Below are 23414 nucleotides of genomic sequence, written 5' to 3' on the forward strand. Positions count from 1 at the left end.
TTATGACATTATCATTGTTTTGTAAAAGCTCACCCGCTAATGAAGTAGGCTACTCAGTTGTCACAAGAAAATGCACCTGTACGGCCTCGAAGACCATCTGTACAGTTGTTGGGCTGTGCGGGGCAGGAGAGGGTTAATGTCTGCCACACTGTAGGGGTGTGAACATTTTCCCAGACGTGCACACATCTTGTTTCTCATCGGAGACAGTTTAATCACACAGACCGAAGAAGAAGACGGGCGACCCTTCAGCCAACTGTTACCAACTCTGCAGAATTAGTGAAAGTAAGTTTTAGCTAGCGTTAATCGTGTTTACACGTATCTAGCTAGTAATAATTTAACATGAACTTACGCTGGAATATGTAAAGTTGCCGTTGTTAGTTAGCCGCCATCTACTTTACCTGTAGAAAACTTTGTCTAGCTCCAGAAAAACCGTTAATGACATAATTTCTAGATACTAAACTAACAGAAAATTAACTAACACGTTACAGCCGATAGTCAGCTAACGTTACGTCAGTTTATTGTTGACGTTAACGTTTCGTTAAGCTAACGTTTCTTAACGTTCAGTAAAGTCTTTGAAATGATTGACCAAACTGGTTCATTTGTTTAGATAATCTTCGTCGAAGTGTTGAGTTTCTGAAATAAATGAACGAAATGGTGACATTTTGTCAACTTTAGTGTCAGGTCATCCTCTTAAGTGTCGTTGAAAGAAAGAACTTAGAAAAGCAACCTGTCTGCCATCGTAACTTTGTAACGTTATGGAGTTATCTGTTAACGCCGGTATAACGCCTTAAACATGTTGTTGCATTAATATTATGATGTATATTGAGTTATTTCTGTGCTGTTGGTCTTCTCTCATAAGCAAACGTTAAAGCAGATTCCAAGTGGTCCCAAAAATGAAGGACTTCCAGGATTAGCTTTACTTCCATGGGTCCCAACATATGGCGAAATAGTGAAATGTCATTATTTCACTTAATAGAAGTATTATAGCCCACTTAGAGAATGTACAGTGTGTCATGATAACTGTCCTCATCACAGGGTCCATTGTCTCAACTTTAAAGTGTATTTTAGCCTCCCTGGAGACTTTGTCCTGAGTGATGGCGCCATCATCGCCATTTGATAAAGTGTATTACCAAAATATTTTGGATATTGTATGCTAAAACAACATGAAAATGTTGGACTAGGTTTGATGCCCCTCGAATTGCACTCTTTAGCAAAAGCCCTGGTTATTTACAGCTGTATTCTGTAATGTTACTTCTCTGCACAATTCTTATACAAGAAAGCTGCCAGAGAGGGTTCTGTGGGACTCAAACTTATTTTTGCTAGGATATGTGCGTGTCTAAGAGGACTTGACAGGAAAAAGGTTGTGAGCTGTATGGAGGCATTTCTGTTGCAAAACTTAAAAAAAGAAGCAATGACTAAGAGGCCTATACCCACCACATTTGGGGAAACATCCAATTACCACATTTCCCTTGAATTAGTTGAAAGCTTTTTAGCAATATTGTGGTTTACAAGCAGAAATAAATGTCTGAGCAGGCACACCAAGTGGAGAAAGCTAAATTAATTCTCAAATCTGCTCTTACAGTTTTAACTATGGGTAGATTCATAAATTATTCAGTGACAGACTTTGAAATGGTAATTTGTAAATTTTTGGGAGTTTGCTTTTGAGTTTGGTGAAATGTCCCAATTGGCCACCATCACCATTCAACTAGCCATGTATTTGGCAGCTGCATGTCACGTTTATGAACTGCAGTATACCACTGTATTACAAAGTCTTTAATGGTTCATATACCCCGAGGATGTGTCTTGAAAAGCCACTGTAGCGCACTGTGGGTGAGTTGTTTGTTGCTGTGTATGATGCCGCAACTTCACGCTGCTATTAGTGAATGAAGCCTCATATTGCTGGTTTTGTTGCAGCTATTGATGATGCACAAATTATGCTTCAAGAGGTTAATAGAGTGGTATTTGCATCACTTATGAAACTGGAGCAAAGTTTTTTCTGTGATTTAAATCAGCCAAAAAAAAAAATCCAAAAGATTTACCCTGCTGCTGAGATCTGATGTTTTCATCTTATCACCAAAGCCACAGCTTTAGCTGGTCAAAGGCAATCTTAAGTCATTTTGCCTCTGGTAAATTGTAGTAGTTGTCATTATTTTTTGTATAAAGATTAAATGATTAAAAAGATGATAATATCAAGTAGTAGTAGGTCAAGACAAGTTGTGTTGTGTTTAGTCTTGTTGCCACACATGCTTCATCACTTCCACTGAATGGTGGGAAGTTACCTGGCACTGAACCCATGTGGGGGATTTCACCCCTTTAATGTCATACAGTATGAGTCCCATCAATGCTAAATGGGAAATCCCACAGAATTTGTTAAGGCTTATGAACTTATGAAGCAACTCAACTTATGAAACATTGTCTAGACTACAGATTTTGCATGACCCAGATGAATGAAAACCTTTATAGACATAAACATTATTTTGATAATGAAAATTATCATTACTAGCGGCCTAGTCCCTTGCAAGCTGCAATAACACTCATAAAACTGAATTCACACCAATAGCTGTTTTTAGAAATGTATATATGGTGAAGTTGTTTTCACAGTTTAGTCACCAAAATGCCACTGTAGACAATGAGCTACATCCTGCTGTACTGAGGGATAAATTACATTGTTGCAGACATTAAAGCAGGACACTGGCATGGTATTAAGGGCTTTAGTACCAGGATGGTGTGGGCAGGTTCATGCCAGCGTGATGGCCTCACAGATGTGTAAATGGGTCATATATGAATATGATAGGAGGTTTTGGTAGATGGATGTTGGCAGATCGCCTCACTTGTGTACCACAGGGCTGCAGTTGATCCATGCTGGGTCCATTACAGACACAGTTGATGCCATCTGCCACTAATGTTGTCTACATAATCTGTATCTCCCCATGTTTTGTACTGGCTCTTTGTACAATATACAAACACTAATTTCTATTGAACACTTCCTTTAGTGCACCCCACTAACACTGTTTGATGGTGATCACACCTTATGCCAAACCACAGGGGCTGCGAAGGGGAAAAAATGGCTGAATGAGGTCACAGAGTTTGGAAAGTTCAGGTGACTAGCTGTTATGTTATAGTTATAATGGCGCTGTTTCATGGAATTGCCGTTTGGCTCTTCTTTGAATTTCCATCGCACTTTCCAGTCCTTACTTTCACCTAGGAACAGACAGTATGATTCGGTTTGTCTACGTAAGTTGAGAAAAAGTAAACCTATAAAATGGCCACACCGCTTACAGTGTCTGCTCAATGTATGAGTTTGCATGGAAGTTCTGCAAAATTGAGTATATTTATGGTTTGGTTTGACTCTGCTGCAAACCTCAGTATGGTCAGTTGGCTGCTTCAGAATGAATTAGGCTGGGTCTGTTAGCCTATTTAATTTATTGTTTGTAAAATATAATAAGTAGCATTGAGGCATTGTTAGGAATTTGTTTTTGGATGGACAGGGCTCAGTTAACAAACAACGGTTGTCATAACTAAACCTTTTTTAATCCGCACTGCTGCTCACCATCAAGACCAGCAATCTCCTTTAAGGATTATCTACTTTGCAGGGGTATCTGCTGTGTGGTTTGGGCTTTATACTGTGTACAGTTTTGTAAACAGGTGTAGTTATTTTTATATATGCTGTTGCATATTTAAATTAGGCTATAATATTTATATATTACATAAATATATATTTCCTGTTGTCGTGATGCATATAGCAGCATCTAGCAGTCAGATGTGACTGTGAGAGATGTCATCAAAGTAAATATGCTTTATTTGCAAGTTATTTGAGTGTGTTTCCAAGGTAACTCAACTAATTTAACTGGTAATACAACATATTAGTCTTTGTAGAAATAGATAGTTTGCTTAATGAAACATCACAGTTTTTACTTACCCAGCTATTACTTGCTCTGCCATAACACAATATTAATTTTCAGTGCCATGTGCTTGTCTTTTGTCAAATCTCTAAACAAGAAATCCACCAAGAAATAAGTCAGACAAAGATCAATCAAAAACAAAACAGTGCAAAATATGGCACCTTTTTATATTCAGAAATGATACACAATAAACATCAGGCCATGGGTTTCTGCTTCCAAAAGTAGTATACACCATTTAAAATAGAACTAAATACACACTATTATAGGCCCAGGCATTGGGAAGAACCTACATTTTTTTTATGTAAAAGAGACAGGAAGAAGAGAACAACTTGTCATCTGATATATGGGGAGTTGTCTCTATAGGATATTTTCAGACTCCTCAAATAACCACAATGGCTGGTTATATTTTCAGTGCTCCCAGTGAAAAGGTCTGGTTGTGGTAAATATTTTCTTTGGGCTCATGGAGCCCAGGCTGAATCATGTTGCCGGAGAGTTTCATAAAGTTTCACTACTGTACTGTATATGTGGTGTTGGCCTGGCCTACAGGTGTTTCCTCAAAGGAACATGTTGCTCACAAAAAAATGTCACTTAATGCAGTTATATGTGTACATGGGAAACACAAACATAGTAGATAAGTGAGCATAAACTGAAACAATGCAGATGTCAGTGTAACATGCCCAAACTTAAAATGTCAGACAGCTGCAGTTCTCAACATACTCTGAGGGTCTGATTCACAACATTATTGTGTTCTGTTAAAGTGGTTATATGACATCAGCCAGACCTATTGAATATGGCTGGATATGGTTTTAAATACGCTCTTCTTGTTGTGCATTTATCTTGAAATAGTAAAAAAAAATTGACTGTAAAACACAGTTTCCAACCAAGCTTGTTGGTGGTAGCACAGATGTTATAACAGATAGTTGTAGGCCTAGTCTGCTTGTGATGACAATAACATGCCTAACCACATGCTGTCATGGTCTCTACAAAGTCATCATGACTTCACCACTCGTCACTTTGTGGTCGTCTCTCCAATCTGTCTCCCTAGGGTGGTTCTTCTTGTTTGTCAAGAATAAAACTATATTTGTTAACAAACATGCTTTCAAAACATTCAATACTGTTGTAAAACCTAATATTTTAAGACAACATGCCAATTGTTGTCTTATAAAAGTGGGGATTAGAGCAAGTTGGGCTGTTTTAAGACGGGAGAAACGTCTGTTGAAAATGAATTAGGCGGATGTTGCTTTGAAGATTAAAGTTGTGTTTAATCAGGAACCCAACTGTGCAGATTTTCCTCTGTCCTTGTACTGTGGCTCGCTTATTATACAATAAAGCAAGGCTATCTCAAGGCTAGCTGTCTTTGTTTTGTTATTGTGTCTTTTCTCCATCTTGTGTTTTATCTCACATTCCCACGCTATACTGCGATAATACCATCTGATGTTTAATTTAACCAATAAATTTTGTTTACCTCTGTCTACCAGAAGTGCAGCCATGGGGAAAGGATGCATCACAGTCACCAAGTACTTTCTGTTCCTCTTCAACCTCCTCTTTTTTGTAAGTAATCAAATTTTTTTCAGCACTACTTGGTGGCCATGCTGCAGTAAATATAAATGCATAGCATGCACTGTCACAATCATGTCACCTGTCAGACAGTCTGATGCCTTTCAGCAGTTTTTATTTGAGTTAGCATCCTTATTCAAATAGCACCAGAGATGAGTAGAGATACATAGGGAAATGTTGCTGTGACTCTGCCTGGGGCGAGGGACTTTACAGAATACCGCAGCACAGCCAGGTCTAAACAACAGCAGATGTTTCTGTTTGTTTCCTCCTCTCTCACACCGGCCACAACATAAAGTCCAGGGGTTGATATAACCCCAGACTCCTAAAACGAACTCTGCGAGGATGTCCAGACCTTTCCAATGAGACTGCGGCTGTAAACCTGAGACAGACCTTTTGATGTGTACACTCAACTGGTGTCTCATAGGAAGCGTGTGTGTCTGTGTCAGTGTTTGTCCATGTGGACAGATTAGGCTAGGGGAAGCCAGGAAGTGGTGGGCTAATGATGGCTGCCGGGATCTCAACAATCCCTCTAAATGAACAGCTCTTAACCAGGGTTCTAATGACTGTTGTAGGGTTGGGGAGGGGCTGCAGTCCAAGAGGGGAAGCTAGTGAATCAACAGAGCCTCTCATTTATGGATTTTGCCCCCACTACAGTGCCCCACAACGTCTAAACAAGGGCCCTCTTAATTACATAGAAGTTCTGCACTTCATAACCTCATTACAAGGGCACATAAGGTAAAACTGATCATTTTCTGAGGCTTTCAGACGCCAGTGACAAAATGTTCTGGTTTAGAGGTGATGATTCTTCTCATTTGTGATTGTCTTGACCCCTTCATACTTATCGTAGAAAAGGTTTCAGTCGTAGTCATCTGGACACTGTTTCCAGAATCAAGACGTTTCGGCTCCCATCCGGAAGTCATTCTCAATGGATTTTTTCACAATTGAGAATGACTTCCGGATGGGAGCCAAACGTCTTGATTCTGGAAACAGTGTCCAGATGACTACGACTGAAACCTTTTCTATGAAAGACCACTCCTGGACGAATGAGGGACTACACCGGCCCCTTTATACTTACTTAACACAGTTCATTTTGCTGTTCTGAATGGGTTATTGGAGACTGAGTATGATTGGTATATATGTGGCTGGCTGGGTGTTAATAGTGAGGAAAACCAGCAGAGTGAGTCTCTTGATCCTCTTCACATCCTCTTTCCCTCTGCACGTTGCTGTGAGAGAAAGAGACAAGCAGACAGAGAGAAGAGTTAGGATCTGATTACTCCCAGATGTGACAGACTGAGGAAGCAAAAATAAGGCCCTCTGTTTAAGACATACCAGCCCAGATTCTGTGTTTTGCTCTCATATGAGTTTTGGTGCCTGATTCTTTTCTATTTCCCCTCTGCAGATCTTCGGAGTATTGATCATGGGCTTTGGCATGTGGGTCCTCTTTGATAACCAGAGCTTCATTGCTGTTCTTCGTAAGTGTTGTAACACTCACACACACCCGCAGTCCTGCTGCCAGGTCCTTTAGTGATAACACTCGCGTCAGTAAACATCCAGCACTTTTGACCCATGCCAGTTCAGCTGGTCTGAGCGTAGTGGAAGTGGAAAAAGAGATTGGAGAGTGTGCTTGTCAAATCCTAAAACCGCTGGCCTGCTCTGTGTAGCTTATGTGGAGTTTATCCCATAGGAGTCATACCCAAGGAACCACGAAGGCATGTTTGCACCAAACCAAAACTGTGACTCACAGGTGAAACTTAATGACTTCCTCAGCCACTCAAATGCCTGTAGACATACAGACACACACTGATAAACACATCTGTGGAGATCCAGGGGAGTAGGTTAGTCAGGGGAGGTGACAGTCTCACGATTATCAAGGTGTCTCAAGTTGTTTTAGCTTATGTTGGAAAATAGCAACTTTATTTCCCCCACAGTTTCCACAGTGTTGTACTCTGAACTTACCGATTCTCTCAGCTCCACAGATGGCAGAGGTGCACAGATAGAATCTCCTTCCCTCACATATGTTGTCACAGACACTGTATTGTGAAGTAGAAACCAAGCCTCCAAATGGCATTCTCCCATGAGGCAAAGTTATCAGCTTTGTCATAGACAACAATATGTGTAACTTAGGTTATCTAATGTGAAGACACTAGAGAAAGCATAATGAAACCCAGTCGCAGCCTTGCCTGAAAAGAACAGGGAACCACGGATGGAAACTCTTAGTTGCCATAAATCTTGTTATAAATGCTTTCAGTGTATTCATCCCAGATGGAGCATTGCTGAGAGCAGCAGTGAAGTTTTCTCCCAACATCAGTCTATAAAGAAGAATTTTTTCAATGTATTATCTGGCAACTTAATATGTGTTGGAAGTCAAATATGGTGTTTTTTTTTCAGTGAGACCATGATACCCATTTCCTATAGGAGATGAGCATATGATGCGGGTCGCAAAGCTAGGTCTGATGATGAGCGTTAACCCATTCATGTCAACCTCAGATGTGGTTATAATAGGGTTGGGCGATATGACGGTATATACTGTGCGACAGTAGAAATGTGTCTACCAATAGAGATTTGGCAATACCGTTTCTACTGGGAAACTATCCCCTAGTGTCTCTTCTATATACTCGGGGTAGGCTCACGGTCCATGGGCGGGCTATGTAGCTGCCTCGCAAGGTAACGTGATTTGAGCATCAGGATTGCTTACTGACAGTTAGTGGTGACAATATTTGAACAAGGGTGAATAACTTTTTTTTTTAGCTAAAACCATTAGTTGATTAAATTAAATTAATCAGCAGCCATTTGGATGATTGATTAATTGTTTAAGTTATTCTTCAAGCAAAAATGCCAAATGTTCTCTGGTTCCAGTTTCTCAAATGTGAGGATTTGCTGCTTTTCCCTATTTTACATCAATGTAAACTAAATATCTTTAATTATCTTTCTAACTTTATAGACATAACGATTAACAAGAAAATCATCAGCAAATGAATCAATGGTGAAATTAGCATAGATCGATAGAGATAGCATAGATCCTGCCTGACTGATACCCTGAGGATATCCCATCCTATGTGGGGCTTGATGAACTTCTCTCCTGCATGTATTTTTGTTGCCTGTACCCAGGATGGGTCAGCCTCAACTCCAACTTTCTGACTTCACTGGAAATTTCTTACCACCCTGTAGAGGAACAAAAACCAAAGCTGCAGGCAACTCTGTTTATTGACTCTGTGTGTTCCCCTCAGAAGTTGTACCATTGCCTGACCATAAACAGGATCTGTGTGTTTTCAGTTTCCATTCTTTATGAGTTATATTAATAGAGGCCTTTGCAGCTGTCCCAAAGGCAGGGGAACTTTGGGAATGTTTTGGCTTCAGGCCCCCTTTTTCCAGTTAAAAGGGCATCTTCCCCTAAATGTACACCTCTCAGTGCTGTTAATAGTTTACCTCAGTGACATGATGCATTGAGTTTATCTTGCTGGCACTTACCAAACACTGCTTGCCTTATGTTTAAACAAAAGTCAGCCTTGGAAAGAAGGTCTGTGAGCCAGAGAGTGCGCCAAAGCACATTTTGGAAATATGCTGCAGATTAATTCAGAAACTTTCCAAAATCATGAACAGAGAAAAGAGAACTTGGTTGTAAAAAGATTTTTCGTGGGGCCGCTTAAACTCTAGAAATGCAGCACAAAGTTGATCTTATATTTACGTTTTAAAGCTGTACATAATATCAACCATGACTTTTCTTCAGCTCTATACAGCTGAATGTGTGGCTCTGGTCATGTTTAGAGAAGGACCTACAATACCAAACTGTCCCTCCTCAGCAGCTTTCTTGAAGGGCACAATAATTTGTGCCTCTTTAAATGGAAAGTTCCATGGAAACCACCGGAGGAATAATTTTAGAATATCTAGCAGAGACCTACATGGAAACATGCCATATTACACAACAGAGCAGCACAGTAACCAGGCGAACACATGCTGGCTTCAGAAAAAGTGTATGTGAAATTACCACAGAACACAGATGCTAGCTGCACAGCCAGATGGTTGGAAAGTACAGTATCTGTTGCTCTGTAACTTTGATACACCTGGCTGAGGGTCTGAGAGGAAACACCTTTTTTGAGTTTTAAAAGACTTTCCTTTTAAAAATGCAGGATAGAAATAGCAAATGTAAAAGCCCCCATGCATATGTTTCATTGTTAGCTACTGATTCTACATGATGAGGAAATATTCCAAAGATTAGATGTATTGCCATAACATGCCAAGAACATTAGAAAACTGCTTCAATTAAAACTTTAGAAGTGGCCACAGCAGAGAGTCGTTTTGAGGTTGCATGACGTTTCCTCTAACTCCAGGGTGTATGTTTTTACGGGAACAAGTGTTCAATTAATCACTGGGCTGCAGGAAAACCAAACACAAACATATATGTCACTTATACTTCCCACAATTAATAAGCATTGAAAACTGGCTTATGATCTACACAGGAAAAAATATATTAACTAGCTAACTACATCTATTATGTTGATTTAATGCTCCACAAGTGCAGTGAAATAGTTCTGCTCCTTTCAGCAAACATTGACACTAATAACTGTGATGGAAATCATAGAATCCAGCAGAAAAACGAATGAATATGTATCATACAGTCCAGCACTGCTTTCTATCTCTGATATAGATATTCTAGATCTGTTATGCCACTAACTAGACACCCAGCAGTCTCTTGCATGCTTTGGTTTGGCAACATTCATGTTCCGTGTATTTCAATGGTTTCACTCAATTTATTGATAGTCAATGAGGATTCTGTTTAAATTTCACCAAATTCTTCAGGTAAATCCAGTTTTTAAGGAGCTTGTGGACATCTGTTTCTTTTGCAGACACTGGGTGTGTGTGTGTGTGTGTGTGTGTGTGTGTGTGAGAGTGAGAGAGAGAGAATATGCTTCAGCAGAGTGCTGGATATAGAATGTACAGTATGCTTGTCTGCCTTCCTTTAAATGCTACCCTGTAGCCACAAAGTTGAGTACTTTTAGCTTCCAGTTATTCTCAAACCACCAGGACATGTGCTGCTCTGGTAACCCATGTGGAGTCAGCGATGTACATGCATGTAATGACGTCTTTGTGCAAACGTGTGTTTTTTGTGTCTGTATTGTAAGTATGTATATTTATTTGAAGTAACTCTCAGTACACTACACCATCTGTGTATCTCCTTCATTTACAAATATGATGTACATGAAGGATATTTTAAACTAATGATTGTTTTCATTATTCATAGATCTGCCAATTATTTTTCTGATTAATTGATTAATTTTGGTCTATAAAATGTCAGAAAAGAGTATGTCTAAAGGTAAAATCATCAGATGTTTTGTTTTTGTCCGACCAACAGTGCAAAACACAAAGCTATTCAGTGTACAGTGATATAAAACAGAGAAAAGCAGCAAATCCTCACATTGGAGAAGCTAGAACTAGAGAATGGTTTTGTTTTTGTTCAAAAAATTACTGAAATTATTACTCGATTATCAACAATGTTTTCAAATAATTTTCTGTTGACTGAGTAATCGTATACTAAGTCGTTTCAACTGTAGATTACATATAGGTTGTAGGTGTCCTATTTGTCGAGTGTCTTGGTTCAAGTTCAGCTGTCTCTATAACAAATAATTAAATTCAAGGGAAAGTAACTATTTTTGTACCTATAGATTCGGTTGTCAGTTTTTCAGTCTTGATTTTAAAAAACTCATTAGTGTTTGCATCTGTAATCGAGTGTAGTGGTTTATTCCAAAGAATTGGGGCATAGTAGAAAAAATGCTCTGCCCCCCTACAGATTTACGGATCTTTGGCATAATGACACATAATGACATACTGTATATGATGATTTCTGCTTGAATTAACAGCTAATATGATAAGGGATCTATCTATTCAGCTCCCCAGTCAGCAAGCCAAAAAACAACATTACATTATGTTCATTGAGCAGCCTTGGAGGAGCTGCTGTGTCTGTCAGCTTCTTCACCAAATGGACGGGAGTGAGTTATCCGATACCTCTGGCTGGTTTACTTGGCCCAGGAATCTTTAGGAGTTGGAGCCATTTCAAAGATCTCGGATTCTGGCTTCATCTGCAGACCTGAATTCTGACTTTCTGGAGCTCCTCCAGCCCAGATAACACACAGCCACATAATGGCTCCAGTTTATCTCCTCTCGAACCTTCCAATCTTCCATTTCAGTCCCTGCCCCCTCCTCCTCCTGGAGCGCTCCCGCTCTACATACCAAAGAGGGAAATCAATTAATCTTGCCACACATTGGCTTGTCGTTGGTCCAACTCTCTCTGGTGGCCTATTAAAATAATCTTTTGTGGGAGAAAAGCACTAGAATGCTCTGAATTCAGAGATGTAAAAGGTTTGTACTGTGAATCATTTTTGACTCGCTGTATGAAAATGGTTTTGCATGTGAACAAGGCCTTCCTCTTCATGTGTTTGCAGGGACACAGTGGTTAAAGTAGAAAAACAAGAGCAGAGATCAGGGCCCTGCTTCTGTTATTCTATCATGAAAAATCATGTGTGCTAAGTTGTTGTGTTTTTTGTTTAAAAAAGGAGCTGAGTTTAACCAAAGAACTGAATTTAACTACAAACTGTTGCTATAAAACTGTTTACGTACTTTTTCTCCAGAGGAATCGTCAGACACGGTGAAAGTGGCTTCCTACATCCTCATAGGAGTGGGTTCCTTGTCGATGGCCATGGGCTTCTTCGGCTGCATTGGAGCCATCTACGAAATTCGTTGTCTGCTAGGTCTGGTGAGGAATTACATTCACTTTAAGCTCCAATGCTAACATGCTACAACTTGGTTTCATTTCATTTCATTTCAAGAGGCAAACATAGGGTACATCTCCCCACAGTGAGATTAGGCATTGTAAAACTAAATGTGCATTTGAAATTCATGTCGTGCATGTGAAGATAATGTAACCACAGTTCAATCATTACCACACAGGAAACTAAATGTTCTGTTGTAAGAGGTTTAATTTCCTGTCATCTCTCAAATTTTGAGTCTCTAGGAAAAGATTACACTAAAGACAAGACTTTCTCATTAATGTTTACCTTTCTAATCAACCAGAGAAGTTTGTTTTGTATTTTCAAGGCTTGCAAACTATATATTTTAAGTTATTGTAGACTTGTTTTTTTTTTGCACGAAATATTAATTTAAATGCACCTGCTTGAGATCTCAAGCTTAGCTAAGAACACATGATAGATTCTTGCTGACAGTAAAGCCCTTTCGCATTTCTGCTTATGTGTGGGCCGGGGCCTCGCAGCATGTGTGGATTTACAGAGAGGAGGGGGGTGACAGGGATAAAGCCAGTGAGATGTAGGGGGTACAACAAGAGTGGGGATGGGTGCGTGACCTCTACAGCGTTAAACCTGCTAGGGGTTAACTGAAGAACTGCTGTGACCTACTTCTCCCAGTGACAGTGACCAGCTGGCAGAGGGTCCCCCATCTCACACACACACACACACACACACACACACACACACACCACCACCTTTTCAGGGAGGACATAGATGAGGCTGTGGAAGGATCTTTAATGGCTTACATTATTCTTGCAGAAGGCTTTAGAGATTATGTTTAAGACTCTAAACACATATTAATGACTATTTAAAATGAAATGTGAAAATCTCTGCCCAAGAGTGTCTGCTTGTTTTGTTATATAATGTGGGATTTTTAAACCTGCAATCTTTCAGTTTCAGTTTTTGGTCTCTGCCAACTCCTGAGGGAAATATCTGGGTCTTTAGCTCCTAAATGCTCCACTATGTTTCTCCAGCTAGTCGCTATCTTTGTCTGTCTGCTGTTTGGCACTGAGCAGGTAGTGTACAGTGGGTTTTTATCGCTGAAAACAGCTGCCTGCTGCGGCCAAAAATTATGCTATAAGAGCAGTGAGAGTGAACCAAAACAGTGAAGTTGCAGCTGGACAGCTAAACAATGAGCTGAAACTCGCTATGAAGCTCTTCAAAGTCGAGGGGAGCTGAAGATTCTGTAGGTTCATCACTACGAGCGACCCCTTTCTTATTGTTTTCACACTGTCATTTGATACATCCATAATTTGTAAAAGGAGATTATTGATTTCCTGCAGTATTGTCAGTGTTTTAAAAGTTTCGACTGTAATTGTTGACATTTTCCTTTATCCCCCACAGTACTTCACCTGCCTCCTGCTCATCCTCATCGCCCAGGTCACTGCTGGAGTTCTCATTTACTTCCAAAGAGATCGGGTAAGACACTAGCTCTAATGTACTTAATCAATCTACTTTTCTCCATTCCCATTTTTATTCATCTGACTTCTTTATAATTTGTCCTCCTGTCTCTTCAGCTTGTTTTTTTTTTTAAGTCTTTTTAGTTTTTTCCCCCTTTTTACTCTCTGTCCTAATTTGATCTTCTTTCACCCTTTAACCTCTACTTCCTCATGCCCTCTCCCTCCCACCACCCTTCTTCCCACATGTACCGCGGGGGTCTACTGTGTTTTTGTGCTTCCCCCCTTCACAGCTGTGACTGGCTGCGTTTAGGTCTTAGCTAAACCTTTTAGGGAGCCCCTTGTGATGAAACACAATTTCGTACCTTGACGAATGGAAAGTGACAGGATGTCGGTTTGTGACTGATGTGACGTATGTTGGTAGAAAGTGAGATGAAGCAGGTGGACTGAAGGAGATGTGTGACAACTGTAGAGGAAGTAGAAAGCAGGCTGTTACACTGAATGTTTCCATTGTTGTCTCAGTTCCACCTCTGGGGGTGGGGGGAGAGGGCTAACAAATGAATGGTGAATTAATGTTGCTAAAGCTGCTGTCATATGCTGACATAACACTGCCCCATCTAAGACAGTAATTATCACCCCAGAAACCACTTTCTACTGAAGTCTTGATGAAACAGTGCCCCCTACAGGTGGGATCACCAACTCACCAGAGTTGATTGAATATATTTTAGTCTTTGTTAGTTGAGTGTCACTGTTACCAAACGGTAATAATGTTTAAAGCCTTTGGTAGAGAGATAAATAAGCCCAGGGGGAAAACCTTTGTCATTAATACTAAGGAAAGAGCAAAATAGAAAACAAGTCAGACCAGTCACAACAAACCCCATATCGTCACTGTTCAGTGAAAACCATGTCTCAAAAATGGTTGATTTTGAATATTTCAGGTAAACTGAAGACTGAAGTGTTCCTGCCAGAAAATGTCCTACTTCTTAAGCTGAATAGATCATTTTAAAACCCACTGGATTATCTAAATAAAAATGTTAAAAAAACGCATTGTCACATAGCTAAAAGCAAGGGTGTTAACTGAACTGAAAAGTTGACGTTTTTGGAGATTTCACTTGACAGCGACAATATGAAATATGGGTGCTGACCCTACAATACTAACACTAACACACTTTTAAAGAGGACAGTTTTTCTCAGGACCCTGCCTAGCTAGTACGTTAAAATACAAATCACAAGTGATGCATCTAAAACAAGACCAATAAAATAGACAGAACATAAGAAGAAGAAACCAAAAGAAAAAAAACATTATAGCCAGATGCAGCCGGATGTCAAAAATACATCTAATACTACAGAATACATCCAAAAACCAGTATCACATGTCGTTTGAGTGAGTTTTAACCGGTCACTCAACACACTTTTTAAGTTACTGAATACATCATAAATGGGGGTCACCATCAAACAGAGGTAAGGTTTGAACTCTCCTCATGGGTTTTTTCCTTTAAAACTTATTCTATTGATTGAGAATTCAATAATATCACCAGCCTACACAATAGAACCAGCCATGTGTGTTGTGTTTGGACACACCAACCTCTCCGACCGGTTTCATACTCATGAACATGGCCATTCACTCTCAGAACAAAAAAAGCCTTTCCCTTGATAAAGCACACACCTGCAAGACTCAGGATTCAGGCTGTAGTCGCCCTTTCAGCTGTTAGCCCTCCAGCATGTATGTGTGTGTGCACATGTATGTTTGTGTGTATCTCTGAGAGCATGTGTGTGTCTGTAGCTTTAGACACACTCCCTGTGTTTAAGGCTTACCACAGGGCAGGGTGGTGCCCTTTCTCAGAATAGGGTGAGGCAGTCACTCCTCTCCTACAGAGCTCTGAAGATACATCTCTGCCACCGCTCTGTGGTCTCACACACATAAACACAGAGTTCTCCTACTGAGCTGTATTTGTGCAATGTTTCAGCCCTGCATGGGACTTCACAGGGCAAAACCACCCGAGGTGTTGCCCTAAAAAACATTAAGTTCAGATGTTGCTAGTGAATTTTAGAAAAAGATTTAGTATGGGAATGCTTGTTTTCTTTTCCTCAACACTGTCTCTCTACCGTGCACCAAAGATTGATTTCTGTGTGGACAATCTGTTGACTCTTTTTATGGCTTACATACAAACATGCACCCACATACTGGTTATGCACAGCTAGTTATAGTATTTTGTATCAACTAAAAACAAGTGATCAGTATTGGTGACACATAAACCTTGAATTTTTGATAATGTATTCTCATCTCATTTCCAGTTGAAATATGAGATGTCCAGCATCATAAAGGGCATGATAATCAACTACACTGGCCAGAACAGGACCACAGAGCACACCTGGGACTACATTCAGAGGACGGTGAGTTGGCTCTTGAAGCAAGGCACACACAAAAGTCTAATGTAATCATTAATTTTAATAGCTGTTTTCTTAAGCGGTCCTTAACCGACATCCTGTCTTTCCATTTTCCACAGTGCTGAAAATTAAAATAAATAAACTAAATGCATCAAACAAGTTGGCTGTAATAAAGTGAAAGTTTGCGTTGCTGGTACCATTAATAGTTTGAAAAACAGCCCATGACAATGCCAGCATTGTCATAAGACTATACGCTACACGAACAGCAGCAGGTTGGATTAACAGATGCCATTTGGTCAGAGTTGTTATCTAAAGTGACTCTTATAGTAACATGGGTGCATATACTGTATTTTTAGAATGGGTGTCTCCCGTGTGAACTCTTAACCCTTCAGTACTGGTTACATGTTCTTTTCATTGTAATGCTGCAGCCACACAATATGGGGAAGAACAGGAAAACCTCCCATTACTTCGGAGTGTTCCCATATGGTTACCCCCACCACCAGCCTTGTAGTTAAAATTAAAACAAATGAAACCAAATACAAACAAACTGTGTATAGCTCCTTTTTATATGAATTGAACCGATTATTGGGATTAATGTTAATATTGGATTTTATTTAGATGTAACTGCCAATGAGTTTTGTTGACACTTGTGTTCTTCTCACCAAGTGGGGGATACTGTAGCCCGATATCTCTGACTAGGAATTACAACTCTGAGGCTGATGTGAACGGTTTTTCTGACTTGGTTGCTTGTAATTACAGTCCAAGCGATAGGACGTAAACGCAGCGTAGCATGCAGGGCCACGCTACAATGTCACTTCACCAAAATTACAAGAAGACTTTTTTTATGTGTCCCTTGTGGTATCTAGCCATGCAGGTAGTTTAGGTTTTATGTGCCCATGTTTCAAAATTAGTCTCATAAGTTTTCTGCCTCCACCCCAATACAATTACAGGTGATTACAATTACAGGGTGCTCAAAACATTGGAAAATTACATTTAAATTACTCAACAGCAACTTGTCTTTGTCACTCACTTTGGATAACCCGCAGACCTCACAGTGAACCCTTTTCATTGGAACTATCTATCTAATCTACTGTAGGTCTGTAGGTTATCCTGAATAACTGAGACATTGTTTCTAGAAAAGCATGTTGCTGTTGAGTTTTTCAAATTTAAAGTTTCAATGCTTTGAGGAGAACAAACACAATTCCATTCACTTCTATTGTTTTGTGGCTGGCACCAGATGTTGCAGAGAAGGATATCTCAGCACATAAAACTGAAACTATTTGCATGACTTTAAGAGGGGTTTTTTTGTGTGTGTTTTTTTTTTTTTTTTTTTGTTTTTTTTTTTTTGTACTTTGGATGAACTCACTCATTAAACTAATCAGCCCATAGCAAATAAAAACAGGTCTGAAGCAAGCTGAAGTCAGATTGTTCCATGCACTGATCAAGTTTATGCATTTTCTTCACTGTCTCCTTTCTCCTTCTCTCTCTCTCTCTCTCTCTCTTCCCCTGCCAAGCCTTTCCCCCTGATCTTTCCGAAGAAAACAGCAGCCAAGAAGAGCTTGGTCTCAAACACCACAATAGAAATGCTCATTCACTGAGCCAATGGATTTGCTACTGTAGTTTTGTCTTCATCTTATTTTAACCATTAATTTGTCTCTCCTCTCTTTCGTGTGTCCTTTTTCTTAATATGTTTTCACTCCATCCTCTGCTCTTTCTCTTTATCTCCTAATCTTTTGGCTCACATACTCCCTCTCTTTCATATCACCAGATGAGGTGCTGTGGATGGACTGGTCCAGGCAACTGGTCAGAGAACATTTTGATCAAGAACAGCTCCCAGAACCTCTACTCATGTTCCTGTCGCAATGAGTCCCTGCCTGGCACAGACATCAAGGAGTTCGGCCTGTGTGAGCACCTGTCCACAGAACTACCCATCTATGAAGCGGTACATAACACTAAAATCTGTAATGCTGTTTTTGCACTAAGGTTGAAAATTGTGAATTTACTGAACAGCTGTTTATCCAATTTTCCCATCTCAGTTCAGTATCAAGTATCAAGGCTGGCAAGGCAGACATTACTCGAACAGTATATGTGAATACATTTTTGTTATAGAGTAGCATAATTCTGTGATTGGTTGTGCACTTTTTCCGGCTGTGCCTCCTTGGTTCATCATTTCTGTGGTCACTCACTCAGTCAGGCACCGTGTGAAACTGCTGTGTAGAGCAGCTGCAGCTTCGTCCTGCAGTCTGCCTCACTGTGCTGAACCAACCACTTTTTTTAAGAAGGGACTTTTTCCATCAAGGCAGGTTCTTACCGTGTTGCCAGCGTTTCATTTTAATTGATGATCAGCCGTAATTCATTCACTATACAGACATGCTTGATATCACTTAGTTCAGCTGTTTTTGCTTTCATTCACAATATCTTTAAGTGAAGCCACAAAGGCAAACATAACATGCATTTTAATGTATTTTAATCTTTTGTTGCCTTAACATTAAGTGTTTATGATAGGGTTTGCAACATTGGATAGTAAGTGAGCGCTACAACATTTTGACAGTCACAGGAAGTCTTACCTGACACAATGTGTATTGTCTTCTGTATTAATGCTACCCAGCCGCTACCCAGCCCCTCTGAGGTTTACATAAATGGTAACTTTTTACTTGTGAATGCTAACAGACCCACCCAAGTCTACACCCTGGTCAGTGTTACTTCAGCTGGGTGAACAATGCTACAGCACGCTTGCATTGTTCTCATGGACCTTACGCCTTTACTTGTTACGTAAGTCGATTTGACTCGTGTTGTGTAACTCTGCCAGCTCGGTGTGGCACTGTGGTCGGTACTTAATCAGCACAGTAAATACCGACTAAACACCGAACATTAGGAAAGCTCTATTGTTCTGTTGTTTGGTCTGCATGTTTCAGAAACTTTACTCTTTCTCTCTACCGCTTTCCTCAGCTCAGCTAAGCCGTGTTATTCTTCCCCTCTCTGACTCAGTCCAAAGCCAACAGTTGTGTTTTGAAAAGGCTCTGTTCATGTCCGGCTGGGATCACGTAGCCATTCATCTCTCTTCTGCACGTCGGCCTACAACCCCCCTCTTTCCATGTCTTTCTTAACCTCTCTCTCTTTCTCCCTCTCTTGTTCTCTCCTCTAGGGCTGTATGATCAGCGTGGAGAAATGGCTCCTGGAAAACTATGGAGTTATTTTGGGAATCTGTGTCGGTGTGGCAGTAGTGGAGGTATCTATCTCTCTCCCAGATTAGCTTTAAAGGATGAGTTCAGATTTTTTTCAAGACTATCTTAATATCATGCTCTCATGCCATATGTACTGTATGTCGAAAGAGTTTGGTCACTGTTATCATTCCTCCTGTTCATACTGGCCATGAATCAATCCCTCCCTGATGCAACTCCATCGTAAAATATGGGGAACTAAATCCACGCAAAAAAAAAAATAGCATTCTTGGTTTAGCCAAAGCTAATATGAGGCTGAAGTCTGAGTTAAAGTAATAGTTCACCACACCAATTTGCTTTCTTGCCAAGAGTTAGATGAGAAGATGCCACTCTCATGTCTGCCTGTTAAATATGAAGCTGCAGCCAGTTGGAGGGAAACAGCTAACCTGATTATGTACATAACCTCCCCGTAAAACCGTATGTTGTTTTTACACTTCATTTGTTGTATGGATTAAATAAAAGAGATATAACATGTTAATTAGTGAGCTTCAGAGGTGCTGGTAGACAGATTACAGTCTTTATGCTAACCGTCTCTTGGCTCCAGCTTCACATTTAACTAAAAGACATGAGATTGGTATCTCATATCTGTCATGTCTTAAAAGCTCTTGGCTTTCTTGCTTGAGAGCATTTAGCTCTTTGACAGAATCAAAAGAGTATCTTCCAAAGTTGGTCAGAATGAAATTTCCTCTTTGAGTTTCTTAAGACAGTGTTTCCTTGCTGAGCCACGGTGAAGGGATATCTTATGGTAGTCGCATGTAGGTTTGTTTCCAACTTCCAACTAGGTTTGTCAAAATCTGACTTCTGAAGCCTAATATTAGCTTCAGATGATCTTTGGAAGGCAATTTTACTAGCAAGGGATCACTTCATTGCCGGTATGGAGAGGAGAGATTACAGCAACCGAAAACTCTTTTAACTAGAGCTGAAACAATTACTCAATCAAATGATTAGTCGATTTACATGAAAATAATGAGCACCTATTTTGATAATTGAATAATAGTTTGTCTTTTTTCAAGCACAAATGCTTCTCTTGTTCCAAGTTCCAAAATGTGAGGATTTGCTGCTTTTCTTTGTCTTAAATGATAATAAACAGATTATTTTTAGATTTTGGAGTGTTGGTCGGCAAAACAAACAACTGAATGACATCACCCTAGGCCTTAGGAAATTTTGATGGGCATTTTTTTACTATTTCCTGGCATTTAATAGACTAAGCAATTAATCAAGAAAATAATAGGCAGATTATTCGATAACGATGTTAATTGTTTGTTGCAGCCCTACTTTCAACATGCATAAGACTTACATACATGTGAGCATTGTTTTAAGACAGCTTTGAAAAAAATCCGTGATGCAGTAGTTTTGCGTACACTAAGTACGTTTCCACCTGGTATTATGTGCGTTTTCAATTTGTGCATTAAAAAACCTGAGTGGAAAACAAAGAACATTTGGGGGGAAAAAACTTGAAATATCGCAAAAAGGTTTTTATGCTTGGCAGTGTAGTCCCTCATTCGTCCAGGAGTGTTCTATCATAGAAAAGGTTTCTATGATAGGCTCCCATCCGGAAGTCATTCTCAATTGACAATTGAAACCGAAACGTCTTGATTCTGAAAACAGTGTCCAGATGACTACGACTGAAACCTTTTCTATGATGGTTTTTACGCTTGGCTGTGGTGGAAAAGTTAATAAATAATATAATAAATCATGACGTACAGGAAGCATGTGACTTAAATGTCACTGATGCTTCCGCTCCACTGAAGACTAAAAAACATCAGATCTGTCTGGAGCAATGAGGAGACTGTAACGTTCCTCAAATTAATACACGAAACAAACATAAACGCCATATTTCCTGATAACTAAGTTGACAACTCCATTTCCTCCAGCTCCTTGGGATGATCCTCTCCATGTGTCTGTGCAAGAGTGTCGTCCAGGAGGATTATACCAAAGTACCGAAGTACTGAGCTGAAGACAGAGCCAGTTTCACGCCACACACAGATGGATGGACTCTCTCTCTCTTACTCTCTCACACTCTCTCTCTCTCTCTCTCTCTCTCTCTCTCTCTCTCTCTCTCTCCCTCCTTGTCTCACATTCTTACGAACACACACACAAATTAGGACAGCTGTCTCCACCATTTGAGCTTCTCCTGTCTTGACAGCTGTGTAAATTTCTCACGCCACATATGTCCCACACACGCAAGCACACACACACACACACCTATCAATCAGGCTTGACACACTTGTTGGACACAAGTCCACAAGTTACCGTTGTTGTCTTATAATTTTGTGTGGTTTTTTGTTAATATGTTTTGGTGGTGAATTTTTGCGGTTTGATACTATGCAAATGTTCATTTATATGTTGTTTTGTTTTCCTTGGCTGACCTCAATGAAGCGCTTAACATAGTAGTAGAGAGAGCACTTTAGTGACATTTGGTGAGCTGAGAGCCAGAACATCTTCTGACTCTGGGGCATGGAGATGAGAGGGAGACGGGAGGGTGTGTGTGGGTGCGTGGTAGACGCTCTCAAGGATTAATGCCACTATGTGATTCTCCAGCTGGTATTTTTGGTGCAGAGGGTGGAGGAGAGGCCCAGGGCAGGGCTGCTGTGGTGGAGGTTTTGGCTTCTTTCATCAGCTCCTTGTACCCAGTAGCCCTGATATTAACCTCTGTTTACACCCACCGCCACAGCCTCCTCCTCCCTCCTGCCATCCATCATCTGTTAGCGTCTCTAAATCACGTCTCTGTCCTTCTCTCGGGTGTGTCTGACTGGTAACCAGTAGCTTTCCAAAATGACTAGTTTTGCATGAAGTAAGTGTGTGTATGATGTGTTGAGTGAGTATTTCTTTTTGTTCTTTTTTTTATATTCTCATGTAATTTCTGTTGTTTTTTTTACAACTGTACATATGACTTTGGTAAGGGATTCTGGCACTTCAGTGCTCGATCAGCATTTTATATGGGAAAGCTATCAGCCACATCCTCTTGTTTTAAGAGTCCTATTGTTCTTCGTTTCCTATCTATTGTTTATGATGTACAGAATGTGGTTGCCACAGCAGCTCGTCAGCACTATTTTGGTCTGAATCAGAGAAATTGGAACCCTTAGAGTGAATCTGTCATCACTCGCAAAGCTATATTTTCATTTTTTTAGCATAGCATGAGTTTGTGAACAGACAACCTACTATAGCGCCTGCCCCGAACATCTTTATTTAAGCTCCTCACACCTACCGTCATTTTGAAAAAATCATAGCAATAACATGAAAACGGCAGCTGTGTGACCGTAATGTATTTTCCCTTCTCTATGTGATGGTTTGTTTTCTCAGAAGTCATTTTTCCTGGTTTATATTATTGGTAACAAGAGCAGAGAAAACATTGAAAGCTACCATTTTTTATTAGAATATTGCATATTTCAGAAGCTGCCATGACCAGAAAATGACTGTTCATCAACTCATTCTGTCTTACACTATTATGGCTGATTTTGAGGTTAATTTAGTGGAACAATTACAGTCAGCCTCTATTTTATGACCTGTCAAATTAAAACATTAATTTAACTTAATGAGAGATTAAGGGGTTTTTTTATTGTGTGTTTAAGATATTTTTTACACTTTTACCAAAAAAAGAATGATTTTGTTTAGTAGAAAAAATATTCGTGGACCTGTAAGCCATGTTTGAAAAAACAAGTGTTTCCTTTTATTATTGAGAACTGTTAATAAACCTGAACCCACTAGAATCCATTGAACTCTTCTTGCATTTTGTGTTCTTTAAAACCAAGTTAAACAGTGGTAACAGAATTTGACATTTAGACTGATATTTTGTGAGGCGGGTTATTTTCTGATCTTTCCCATGGTCACTTGTCAGGTTTTGTACCTAAAGCAACCAGAAGATGGCAGTATATGTTCAACAGTGTCACAGGCATAAGATGAGCAAAATTAGTATGTTATGGTGTTTTAAGTGTAAAATGAAAGATTCCTCATCAGTGGATTAGTTATGTTTTAAAAACCTGATTTGTAGAATCTGCAGGTTTAATTAGGGGCTTCATGATGATTCTTAAGAAATGGCTTATTTCAATACCTTCCCTGTTCTACACCTCTAAGCTATTTCATTTCTTCTTTTTTGATTTCCTAATTTAGTCTTTGTGTTTTAGTCTGACTACCCTGTGGCTGAACAGAACAAAG

At 39.8% G+C, this 23414-nt stretch overlaps 1 protein-coding gene across 1 annotated transcript; it reads left to right on the forward strand.

Moving 5' to 3' along the window:
* The first annotated feature begins 143 nt into the window (after window positions 1-143).
* On the forward strand, window positions 144-22973 carry cd82b (CD82 molecule b). Its single transcript, XM_044192585.1, has 9 exons — window positions 144-282; window positions 5381-5453; window positions 6859-6931; window positions 12083-12207; window positions 13598-13672; window positions 15946-16044; window positions 17807-17980; window positions 19184-19267; window positions 21134-22973. Exons 2-9 carry the CDS (start codon window positions 5391-5393, stop codon window positions 21209-21211), a joined length of 771 nt encoding a protein of 256 aa, XP_044048520.1. The 5' UTR covers window positions 144-282; window positions 5381-5390; the 3' UTR covers window positions 21212-22973.
* Window positions 22974-23414: the final 441 nt, after the last annotated feature.

The sequence above is a fragment of the Siniperca chuatsi genome, linkage group LG4 (assembly GCF_020085105.1).
Source record: "Siniperca chuatsi isolate FFG_IHB_CAS linkage group LG4, ASM2008510v1, whole genome shotgun sequence".
In the NCBI taxonomy this organism is placed as follows: Eukaryota; Metazoa; Chordata; class Actinopteri; order Centrarchiformes; family Sinipercidae; genus Siniperca; species Siniperca chuatsi.